This window comes from Pleurodeles waltl, chromosome 8, assembly GCF_031143425.1.
Source record: "Pleurodeles waltl isolate 20211129_DDA chromosome 8, aPleWal1.hap1.20221129, whole genome shotgun sequence".
In the NCBI taxonomy this organism is placed as follows: Eukaryota; Metazoa; Chordata; class Amphibia; order Caudata; family Salamandridae; genus Pleurodeles; species Pleurodeles waltl.
In genome coordinates this window covers 247,375,993-247,388,709 of record NC_090447.1, presented here as the reverse complement: position 1 = coordinate 247,388,709, position 12,717 = coordinate 247,375,993, and the positions used below count along the sequence as shown (strand labels likewise).

Here is a 12,717-nt window from a genome sequence, read left to right as displayed (position 1 = left end):
GGGAGGTGGTCGGGAACTGCTGTGCAACTCCTCATTGGTTAATACAGGCCCCTATGGGGTACAGTGGCCAATGGTGATCTACGCCGGCGGTGATGGTATGCAACACCGAGGACGTGACCTCCTCTTTCTATCTGACTCCTCACTTGCTACCTGACCTTCCAAAGGAGAGGACCTACACTGCATGTGCTGCTGTGACCTGTGTGTGGAACCTACCATGGCCCATGTGACTGGGGAAAGAGCCCCAGCCTTCACTTTGGAGGAGTTGGAGAGAGTGGGCCTCCAGACCAACAGGTGAGTACACTTTGGGGATGCTACATATGGCATGAATGCATTGAGTGGTGTGTGTGAAGGTATCGGTTAAGGGGGGTGGGTGGATGTCCTCTTTGTGGCGTACAGCTTGTGTTCTTGGTCATGTGTGTGCCAATGGTGATGGGAACAGGTATGGTGGACCATATGTGTAACAGGCTAGACTGTATGTCTAATGGTATTTTCCTGTGTGTACTGCCTCTGCAGGTCAGCGCCCATCAAAAGAAGGGTATATGGCGTGCCATTGCCAAGTAGGTGTGAACCCTGGGGGTCTATGGCAGGCGGAGCACCCACTATCACAAACGGTGGGAGGACCTGAGACGCTGGGCACGGAAGACGGCAAAGGCCCAGCTGAGGGATGGCCTCCCAATGAGGAAGGGGTGCCCATCGAACCCTGACTCCCCTGATGGCCATCATACTAGCCGTGGCCTATCCAGAGCTGGATGGGCGCTTGAGGGCATCACAGCAGCCACAAAAGGGTGAGTACAGTGCCCATCATTACAACTTACGTATGGTGGAGTGGTATCCGGGTGGTGGATGTGTGTCAATGGGCGCCCCAGGCCAGGCCTGGCATAGCAGCATAGGTCCTCTGGTAGCTAGGGTTCTGAAGGGATAATCCTGCCTACCTAGCTTGCAAGTATCCACTACTGGTCAGGGCTGCATGGGTCCCTGTTGTGCTGCAGTTGGTGGTGTATGCCCCTCCTCATGCCTTGGTGGCTAGCGATGTCAGTGGTGGTGCAATGCATAGTGCATACGCCTGTTCTCTGTGTGTGAAGGTGCAGTGTATGCCAACGGTGGTGTTGGTGCAGCCATTGACCCAGTATATCCTTTGTTTCTCCCCCCACTTTTTTGTTTTGTCATCCTGTCCTTATGTGCATTAGCATAATCTGGCGGAGGAGCAGAAGCACCGGCGAAAGAGGGAGCTGCATCCCACAGGAGCAAGGAGGCAGAGTCCACTGACTCTGAGGGAACCAGAGGGACGGAGGGTGAGGGGAGCACCATGGCTGAGACTGGAGGGGACACTTCAGACATAGATACCTCATCCGATGGAAGCTCCCTGGTGGTGGCCGACTCTTCTGTGACCACCCCAGCTACAGGTACAGCCGTCAGCCCCGTACCAGCACTGCCCTCCCAGCAGCCCCTCATCGAGTTGCCCATGCCTGCTCACCCAGGAGGGTGGGCATCTCCTTCGCCCCAGGCACCTCAGGCCCTGCCTCAGTCAGCCCTGCTGCCCTTAGTGAGGAGGCTATTGACCTCCTGAGATCCATCTCTGTAGGGCAGTCAACCATTGTAAATGCCATCCAGGGGCTGGCACCCCATATGCAACAATCTAATGTATTCCTGGAAGGAATTCACACTGGATTGCCAAGCCCACTGTCACTTGGAAAGAACCAGTTGCCAGGAAATGGACCACTGATAGTACTTGCACAAGAGGGGGGATCCCAGTGTGGTGACAAGCACAGGGCATGTTGCTCCCTCCAGAACTATTGGGCAAGACACCCAATCGATAGACTGTGGCATTGCACTCCCCAGGACCAGGCACAGGGCATGTTGTTCCCTCAAGAACCAGTGGGGAAGACACCCACTCGAGAGACTGTGGCCATACACTCTCCAGGACCAAGCACAGGGCATGTTGCCCCCTGCGGAACCAGTGGGCAAGACACCCACTCGAGAGACTGTGGCCTTGCACTCCCCAGGACCAAGCACAGGGCACATTACCCCCTCCAGAACCATTGGGCAAGACATCCACTCAAGAGACGGTGGCCTTGCACTCCCCAGGACCAAGCACAGGGCACGTTGCCGCCTCCAGGACCAGGGGGCAAGACACCCACTCGAGAGACTGTGGAAGACACGCACTCAAGAGACTGTGGTCTTGCACTCCCCAGGACCAAGGACAGGGCATGTTTCCCCCACCAGAACAAGTGGGCAAGACACCCACTCGAGAGATTGTGGCCTTGCACTCCCCAGGACCAAGCACAGGGCATGTTGCCCCCTCCAGAACCAGTGGTCTTGTGTCCGCTCCCGGCTGAGGTGCCTTCCCACCCACTGAGGGGCCTGACTATTTGCCATCTGATACCCTTGCAGTGTCCTCTCTGTGTTGTTGCAGGTGACAAGTAGGGCCTTGGACTTTGGCCTATGGCTATGTGGCCCACGCAAACTGAGGACTGGGCAGTGTCCCTTGTTCTGTACATTTGTAAATAACTGTTACATTGCCTAACTTTTAATTTTTCTACTGTGTTGATATTGTTACACTCACTTTGGTTAATTCTTTTTGACCTTGCATTATTCAGCCGATTTCGGGGGATTAACTTGCTTTCTTGGGCATCAGGTTGTATGTATGGGGCGTGTGTCTGGGGGGTGTGCTGTGCATGTGTGTGTCACTTTCTTTTTCCTCCACCCTCCCTTGTGTGCTAGGCATCTGTACTCACCGTCATCGTCTTCATCAGCGTTGTTGTTCGCGGGGTAGCAGAACGTAGAATATCCTCGGAAATACATGCAGTTCTGGTTCCATGGCAGCGTGGTTCTTCCCTGTGTCTCCAAGTCCTTTCACTTTTGAGCTTAGTTTCCACCAGGCTTTTGATGTCATTGGTATCGACCCGGAAATGGTGGCAGATTGTGTTATTGTAATATGGTGGGCAGAACTTTGACTTGTCGGTGTGGTAGATTGGCTGTCTTTCAAAGATCTGTCTGCCATGGTCATAACCGCCACTTTATCACCGACTGCCAGGGTCGTAATGAGGGCCTATGTGTTTACACTTTCTAACACATTTTTCTTTTACATTAACTATTTATCATCATTTTTGCAAATTAAAAATAAACTTTAATAAACTTCTCTACATTTTCCTTTAGGTACATCTCCACCCTAGTGGCAAGTATTTCCAAAAACATGTAAAGCATTATTAATGGTAACTTTGCACTAGTAAATTCACGCATAGGGTTTGCATCTCTTATCTTTACTACTAGGTGTAAATTTCCAATTGTAAAAGTGAATAGCAAAAAAGTAGAACTTTATACCTAGGACTAGGAGTCCATTGAGACATGCAAGCATACCTTTGTGAATTGTGACTGTTGTTCACAGTGATATTTACGCTTTCTGCGAAAACTTCCATCAGATGTTTGACAAAACGTGAATTGTCAGCTGGTGAATGGTAAAGGATATGGAAAATAGTAGGTACCACTTTTAAAGTTGTTACCCTAATATGCAGGCACATTGGAATAAAGAAATGTGATTGACCTTCAAAGTGTTGCATTGGTTCGATAGTTTGTGAATCATCACAAAGCCTTCAACTGATTTCCCTTCAAGATCTAGGTGCAATATTGAGTACTCCAAAATAAGAGGAGATGTGGTACTTGCTAGGAGGATTTTATTATCCATAGTTAATGCGTTGTTGTGAAGTACTCATTTCAGAGACAATTGTTTGCATGGGTAACATTGATTAAGTTGCAATGTTTTTAGCTGTATCTGTTGTGAATCAAATTCCTTGTATTGGAAACTTAAGTCATGGAAGTCTTCTTCGGATTCTGTTTGTGAGTATATATTGTGGTGAGGATCATTGCTGTTCTGAGAGACACTCCTGAATTAGATGATGTTTTCTATGATCATTATAAAGTTGTCCATGCTCATGTGTCCAAGGGAGTATGCTAGTGATTTCAATTGCAGGAAGAAGGGTTCCAATTTATCTGCTTGTGGTTTTAAGAACAAGGCTGAGACAGCGTAATTTGAGTAGCTTGAAGAGTTTGGGATCACTGGCTGAATGTTTTTAGAGGTCCCTTACACAATTCAGTTGTAAGGGTCTACTAGTGAAGGAAAATACATAGACAAAGTAATTAAGTGAGGAGTTGTCTTTTGTGCCCCTAAAACTTGAGTTGCCTATATGGTGAAAAGTGTTTTAAATGATTGAAGGAACGCTGAGACAGGTTTTTTAGCCTCCTGAAAACTCAAAGATGTGTAATCAGTAAACACATAGCCAGTATTTTCTATGACTGAACATTCTCTATCTTATATAGAATGGAAATATCACAAAAGTGTGAACATCCAGTTTTGACTCAAAAACATATTTAACAATGGATAATAAAATATATTTTTTCCAAAACTTTGTTGGCTAATGAAACATGCGACGATGGGGAAGGTGTAGCGGGAGCGAGGGGCTGGTATAAAGAGATAATGGGGGTCATTCTGACTTTGGCGGGCGGCGGAGGCCGCCCGCCAAAGTCCCGCCGTCAGAATACCGCTGTGCGGTCAAAAGACCGCCGCGGTAATTCTGAGTTTCCCGCTGGGCTGGCGGGCGACCGCCAGAAGGCCGCCGGCCAGCCCAGCGGGAAACCCCCTTCCATGAGGATGCCGGCTCCGAATGGAGCCGGCGGAGTGGATGGGGTGCGACGGGTGCAGTTGCACCCGTCGCGATTTTCAGTGTCTGCTTGGCAGACACTCAAAATCTTGGTGGGGCCCTGTTAGGGGGCCCCTGCAGTGCCCATGCCATTGGCATGGGCACTGCAGGGGCCCCACGACACCCGTTACCGCCAGCCAGGTTCTGGCGGTCAAAACCGCCAGAACCAGGCTGGGGGTAAGGGGGTCGGAATCCCCATGGCGGCGCTGCCTGCAGCGCCTCCATGGAGGATTCCCTAGGGCAGCAGGAAACCGGCGGGACACCGCCGGTTTCCCGTTTCTGACCGTGGTCAGAATGCCCATGGATGCACCGCCAGCCTGTTGGCGGTGCATCCGCGGTCCCCGGCCCTGGCGGTAGTCAACCGCCAGGGTCGGAATGACCCCCAATGTCTTTCTGGAAAACGTTTTTTCAATACATGGCTCACAAAAATTCCACCAAAAACATTTTCTTTGCAGCTATGATCTGCTAAGTTAGATATATATTTCATGCATTATGAGAGCATTTAAATGTTAATATTTCTCAACTTTAAATACTGAATGACATGTTTGTTCAGAGTAGCACAGGTTTTTTGCGCACTTTGGGGCATATTTAAGAGCCCCTAGCGCCACAATAGTGTTGATGTGCCTTGCACCATATTTACAAGGTGGTGTTAAGCAGCCCTTTGCATGGAAGAGGCGTACAATTGGTGTTGCTGTGGGCATGTCACAGTAACACCCATTGCATTTTGACGCTGCCTCAGATTTATGAGATTTAAAAAAAAAGCGGCAGTGCCAAAATCTAATGGCACCACAGGGATGGCATTAGGAAGGAGCAACGAGGAGGAATACTTTTATTCCTCCTTGTTTTTTGCTTTTTCTATTCGTGCTGCAAGAGCAAAGTACCAGACATGATTGTTTATGTGCAGGAAGGTGTCCCTTCCTGCACATAATCATTTCAAAAGGACGCTTTGGCACTTCTGTGTGTGCTGCATTGTGCAGCATATACAGAAGTGCCAAATAGCCATTAGAGATTGTTTATGTGCAGGAAGGGACACCTTCCCACACAAACAATCAAACCCCTCAACGCAGACATCCTTGCACAATGTTGCAAAGATGCCTGCGTTGGTGCTAGGCAGCTCAATTTAGTGCCAGTCCAGGGGACAACACAAAGGTGCGCCGTATTCAATGAAATACGGCGCATCCCTGTGTTGTGAAAATGGTGGAGCATGGTACTGCTAATTTTGGTGCAGCGTTACGCTCCGTCATTTCCTTTTACGTATGGGCCTAAGAATCTACTGTAGAAGACACATCAGATCAAGCAATAACAGTTACTATGTCCCCAATTTTATATCTCCAAACAGGAACTTCATTTAACAGAATAAAACAAAAGTGTAGTTATTATTTTGTTGAGTCCAATGAAAATGCAGTTCAACATTTGTTTTCATAGTGCTTCATATGTACCTGACATGTATCCACTCCACCTTCCTCATAGCCACCACATATCATATTTGCTGTTATGTTATATTCTGGCATCTGTTGTTGGCATTTCTCATTGGATATAAGCGGTATGACTGCTTCTTGCAATGTATAAGCCACAGCTCCTATTAAAATGAGCATTATATTCAATATTTAATTGGAGATTATTAAGTACGTAATCATTCTTACAGTATTACTGCCACTATTACATACAGTCAAGATCTCATCAAAATTGAATCAATGTGTACTTGCTGGCAAATCAAGAGCACAAGAGATCTGCATCCAATCTTTTAACCCATTAGAGTTAGTGTAATCCATCCTATCGCATGTGGTTTTAGTATCATTAGTTATAGTTCTTCAGATTTTGAACGAAAAGGAGGAGAATCTGGTGACACCTAGCAAGGTATTAAAAACTATGAGGAAGCAGGGACTCTTATGTGGAGCCAGGCAGTGCTAAATTTCTAAAAGAATAAGTGCCGGTGCCCAAATGTCTGTTCACAAGCCTGTGGTCGGTGCTATTAAATGTCTGTGCAGTGAATGTTTAGCCCTGAATCCACCTCATGTGTCTTTATTCCTCTTCTAGGCGCACACAGACTCTTTATTTCACTTTAGCACGTTCCTCCGTTCTTTGTCTATGATAGTTTTTACGTCTTTCTCTTTCTCCTTCTTTCTTTGTTTTTGTTTTCTCTCTCGGGCAATGTCTGATGAAGAAATATAAGTGCCAGTCCCCAACAAATGAATGCCGGTGAACCCCACAGCAACCACCATCTCAAATTAAGTCCTGTAGGGCGAATTCCCTAAAAATCTTTTGTCTGACCTGCTTCCAAAGACCTTGGTCATAAGTAGGCCAAGAATCCTGTTAATGGCTGAAAGTTCAGTTTGTTCCGGAAAGAAGATTACAAGTCTGCAGATATTTGCCCCCGCAGTTTGTACCACGTAAAAAATGTCACAAATCACTGGTTCAAATTGTGTGCAATTCCAATTTGTGCACAACTTGATTGGGTGAAATCATGCACAAATTGTTTTTACTACTCTTTTACGAGGGGTAGAAATTCTGAATCAGGTGCAAATTGCTCCCTTGCTAATTACTGAACCTCATGATATAAATCTACAATTTCTGAATGACAAAGACACAAAGAAAAATATGTACCTAGGCCAACCGATCACGGTTTTCTTACCAGCGCTAAAATTAATCACAAAATGCTGTTGACTAGGCCAAAACCGGTATTTTCTCACATACACCATCATGAGTGACCTAGTGCCAGATTTGCAAGAAAATGGCTCTTCAGATTTGATATGACACTTTTGTTGTGCCCCCTAACAAAACCATGTGTGCGCTGTATTTACAATACTGTGCACCATGGCACACGTTAGGGCAATAGCGTCATCATTTATGATGCTATTGTGGCACTTTGCAGGATTAGTGCCATGAATTGTGGCGTTAATCCTTCAAAGTAAAGGGAGGCCCATTGAAAGTAATGAGTGCGTCATTTTAATGCCTGCCTAAAGCAGGAATTACATATGACACTGAAAATGGTGCAGTGAAATGTTCTAAATTTCACTGCACCATTTTAACAGGCCTCCGTGCGTGGGAATGCCCCCTTGCATACATTATGCCTGGTGCACGCATAATGTGTTGCAAAGGGTTACAAAGTGGAGAAAATCATGCATGCATTGCGCCGCTTTGTATATATGGCGAAGGAGAATGGCCTCCTGAACGCCACATTAGCGCCAGAAAAATTACATTAGTGTGGTGCTAAGAGGCACTAGGGCTTTGCAAATATGTCCCTTAGTTTTAAAGATTCTGATACTCCACCAGCTCAAGAATTCGGACGGAGGGGGAGGGGAAAGTCACTCATTCAATGTTACATATATAGCAGTGAGGGCATCGGCTTGCACGATGCATCTGTGTGAAATGACCTGCAGATTGCAGATGTAGTAGTGGGCGTCAGGCTCCACAGGGCATATGAATCCCCTCACTGTGAAGCCACCTGCTTCTTCTTGTGCTCCCTCAGCATCTCGTATATCTAGATGTAGCACTGTGGGGTCCATTTGTCACAGGGCTGTGATCCAGTTGGCATCTGCTCCCAGTATGCTTGTAACTGTTCTTTGCAGTAGGCTATGTCCTGCAGCCAATCAGCCTTCTGCGGTAGCCGGTGCTTCCCCCAGCACACTGCTACTCATTGCTTAGTTAAGAGCATTGCTGCCAGTCTGCAACCTTCATTGGAGATATCCTTCACATAGCACTTTAGGGCAAACAGTGGCGAACGCTCAGTGTTGTGACCCATGATGGTATCTATGGTGTCAAACATCTCTTCCCAGGGGAAATTTCGCACTAGATGCATAAAATCTGTGTGTAGCTTAGTGCAGCACAAGAAGCGCACATCCTTCAGCAGATAATTTCTATGCAGATGGGCGGGGGAATGGTAAAGTCTATGTAAGAACTTTAAATGGATCAGGTGCAACCTGTTATTGGGGTATAGAGCCTTTGATTGCACGCACCAGTATTTCCATTGATCATTGCTAAAGGGGTGTGTCAGGCCCATCTCCCATGTTAACCTTGCTCCGGTGGGCCACACCGGTGCTGTCTTCTGCATCTCGATGTATAACATCACTCAACCATAATCAGTTTTGCGCAATTCATCCAAGTCTTTACTAAGGCATATTCCTTGGTACCTCACCAGCTGTCTTACCCATCAGAATGGAAACTCAGATAGAAACTCCTTTGTGACCACCTTCAGAGTTAACAGGATTGATTTGGCTTAATTAATATGTATGCTAGAAATTCCTCCAAATCTACCAAATTCTCTTGTCAAATGGTATAAATTGTTCTGCAGGTTTTTCACATACAGTGTGACGTTGTCAGCATTCATGGATCCTAAGACAGTGTGGGGTGTGAAGGCCAATCCCCAGTTATAGTGATGTTGTCACAGTCTTGCCTTAAGAGGCTCCATTGCGATGTTGAATAATATAGGTGAGAGTGGGCATCCTGGTCGGGTGCCTTTCGTCACCGGGAATTGTGTTGAGATTGTGCCATTGATATGTAAAAAGCAACTGTCAGCTTCTACAGGAGGTCAATTAGTTGCAGGAACCCAAGACTCAAGCCAAAACATGTAAGAAGTGCAAAGATGTAGGGCCATTCTAGCGAGTCAAATGCCTTAGTGGCATCTAAAAACATTGTAACAACTTGAAGGGCTGGATCTATCACCTTTATGATTGCAAAAAAGTGTGTTGATTGTGAACCATTGACAAGTGACAAAAAGTGGGAGGGAATTCGCTAATTTTTTGTTTTCCATATTTACCACTGAGAGGGGTTGATAGGTCTTACATTTGCGGGGATCCTTGTCTGGAGGGAGGATCCCCGACCCCAGTGATTCCGCATATGTCACAAGTAGGTGCAGGGCCCCCAATGATGCATATTCTTTATAGAAGGTGGCCATAAAGCCATCCAGTCCTGGCTACTTGTCCCTGGGCAATGCTTGAATCACTTAGACTATATATTCTACTGTAGGGCTCGCCTAGAAACTGCCTATATCCATCTTTTAGCCACAGCAGTTGGATCTAGTTAAAGTAGGCAATGAGAGGCTCGGGCGGTGTTGTTTGCACGGTGGTATAGAGAGAGGAGAAAAAGTTTATTTTTTCCTGCTGCACCGCTTCAGTTTCAACATGCTCTTGTGCCTGATCATCCTCTAACTCCACAATGTAGTCTCTAGGTCAGGGTGTGCACAGCAGGATGGCCAGAGATTTGCCTGCTCTGTATCCCTCCCCATATCCTTTAGCATGAGCCTCCTTCCCCAAAAATTGCACTTCTGTCTATAACACATTGTCATATTCGCTTATTTTGCTCTTAATTGCTGCAAGCGTGGTGAGACTGCAGCTTTCATAGTATTGCATTTTCAGCATGAAAATTTCAGAATCAAGACATGATAGATCTCTGTGCAGCGCCATCAATATCCATGTTTGTTTTGCTATGCACACCCCTCTAATAACCACCTTGAATGCTTCCCAGAGTGCGGAAGGGGACTGTACAGATGTCTCATTGTGCTCAAAGTAGTTGACTATTGCCGATCTATCTTCTTTGCGGAATACTTAATCTCTTAGGGCTCCGGGAGGGAGGGGAAATTTGAATGCACATGGCATACTCTCGGGAGGACTCACCTCTAGTAGTACCAGGGCAGGATACAAGAGGTTTTGCGGCAGGTGTTCTACCCTGACAGTCCATGATTGAATAATGTGCATGGCTAACCAGTACTTAATTTGAGACAAATGTATTATGTGTAGTAGTTATACAGGTGCACTCTGCTTTGGATGCATGCATAGAACACCACAAATCTTTTAGGTGGGAATCTATCATAATGAGGTGCAGATGTGTGGCTGCCCCTGGGTGAAGTAATCTGGAGTTGCTGCAGTGATCAATCCTATGATCTAAGACTACATTAAAGTTCCCACCCCACAGCACCATGCTTGCTCTGAGAATGCCAGGCAGGCACCACACTTCAGAGAAAAAGTCAGGGCTGTCACCGCTTGGGCCATAAACTGACAGGAGGTGGAGTGGCCGGCCATGCAGTGCACACACAAGGAATACATAACAGCCCTGGTGGTTACAGAGCACCCGACAAGTACCCCTGGGCAAACATTTACGAATAATTATGGCTTCTCCATGGAGTAGTATGCAGCGTGGCTCTCCTCTATCCACCCTGTGCACAGATGCGTCTTGGTACCTTCTTGTATCATGCTATGTCTACGTTGTGGAGCTGCAGGTAAGTAAATATGTGTCTCACCTTGCGCGTGTCATTTAGTCCTCTGATATTCCAAGTTAGACACTTAGGCCCATATTTATACTTTTTTAGCGCCGTGTTTGAGTCATTTGTTGACGCAAAAACGTCACACCCTTGCAAAAGAAAATTGTATTTTGTAAGTTTGCCCCATTTGTGCGTCAAAAGTGGTGCAAATGTGGCGCTAAAAAAGTATAAATATGGGTCTTAGGGCCTGATTCTGATCTTCGCAGATGGGGTTACTCCATCACAAACATTATGAATATTCCTATCGCCGTATCACAATCTCATTATATCCTGTGGAGATGGCAGTACTGCAGATGGAATGTCTGTCACGTTTGTGAAAAACTATTCTATCTACCAAGATCATAAATAGGCTCTTAATCTTGTGCATTAGTGAATAAGTGGTAAAAGTGCATGAGCAGTAGATATCCTCATAAGGGTGCCATGGCATTAGTTTCACAGGTACAGGCTGAAAGCCTACAATATCGCATTAAACCTCCTGCCACCCATGTCACCCCCCTAATCGGGCCAGACATCACTATACCACCCTACATGCATCCCAACAAAGTCTGAAAGTGAACACATCCAGAAAATAATCCCTTGAGGGCGAATCAGATTCCCAACCTCTCCCAGCCTTGGACTAGCCGGGTGGCTGAGGAGGGCAAAGGTTGAGAGGCCTGGAGCCTCGCTGAGGGAAGACATCAATTGGTCAGGGAAGCAGAATGTTTCAGAACTCAGTCAACATTGTGAAGGCAAACAAGCTGCAGTGAGAAGGGGACCTTCAGGGGGTGGGGTCAGCTTTCACAGGCATTGTCATGACGGTAATCGTGAAGGGGCCTCAGTCATTGTCCCTGCACTGTCCTTGAGCATTATCAAGGGCCTTGGGTAACAGTCTCTCTTCAGATATAGGAATAGTTTTGAAAAATGTAATGGCTAGCTTGGGATCTGTGAAGTGGATTTTACCCACATGCCAGATTCGTAGTTTAGCTGGATATATCATGCAGTAATTAGCATCAGTTTTTTGCAGAGAACACTTGATGGGCAGGGAATCACATCTTGCCAACTGGATGTCCATTGTGTTTTCCGGAAAGATAGTTATTTTGTTTCCCTGATATTGGGGGGAGCTTCTTGTCTCGAGCCAGTCCCAGCACTGTGTCCCATCTCTATCTTTCAGGAGCCTGATGAAGATCGGTCAGGCAGATGCATCCAGCAAGGGCTGTTGTCCCAGAGACCTGTATGCCCTTTAAATAATAAGCAGGGCTGCTGTGGCTTCACCAAAAAGGGAACAAAGCATGTTTTCTATGTTATCTTCCACTAGGCCCATTGACATGGATTTCGGTACTCCGAGGATGTGCAGGTTGTTCCTCCTTGATGTCACTTTCAGATCTTCATTTTTATTGCTGATGATTTCAAGTACCCTTTCCAGTTCGGGTAACTTCTCACCAATTGAGAGGTGGGCATGATCCAGATCTGAAGTACAAACTGTCCAAATGGCTAAGCCTTCCCTTATGACCATTTACCTTCTTATTTAAGCGATAAATCACATCTGTTAGCAGATCTATTTGAAAGTCATTAGCTGTGAGGCTGTGCTTAAGATCTAAAGACAATAAGTCAAATGTTGGTTCTCTGGAGGAGTTGTCTTCTTCTGATGGGTCTGTTCTTGAGTAATTGGGAATTGGACACAATGCTCTAGTTTGCTTGTGGTGCTCAAAGATAAGTTTAGACTGCCTGGTGTCTGCTTTCCAAATTGCATAGTTCTGGTTGTCCAACAGAGTCCAGTTAGATAGAACT

At 46.3% G+C, this 12,717-nt stretch overlaps 1 protein-coding gene across 1 annotated transcript in view; it reads right to left on the bottom strand.

Moving 5' to 3' along the window:
- Positions 1-12,717, bottom strand: part of TMPRSS15 (transmembrane serine protease 15) — a 1,384,111-nt gene that overhangs the window by 30,705 nt on the left and 1,340,689 nt on the right. Inside the window, exon 25 of the mRNA XM_069204099.1 lies at positions 6,134-6,273. Within this exon, the coding sequence (XP_069060200.1) occupies positions 6,134-6,273 (140 nt within the window). The remainder of the gene's footprint in view (positions 1-6,133; positions 6,274-12,717) is intronic.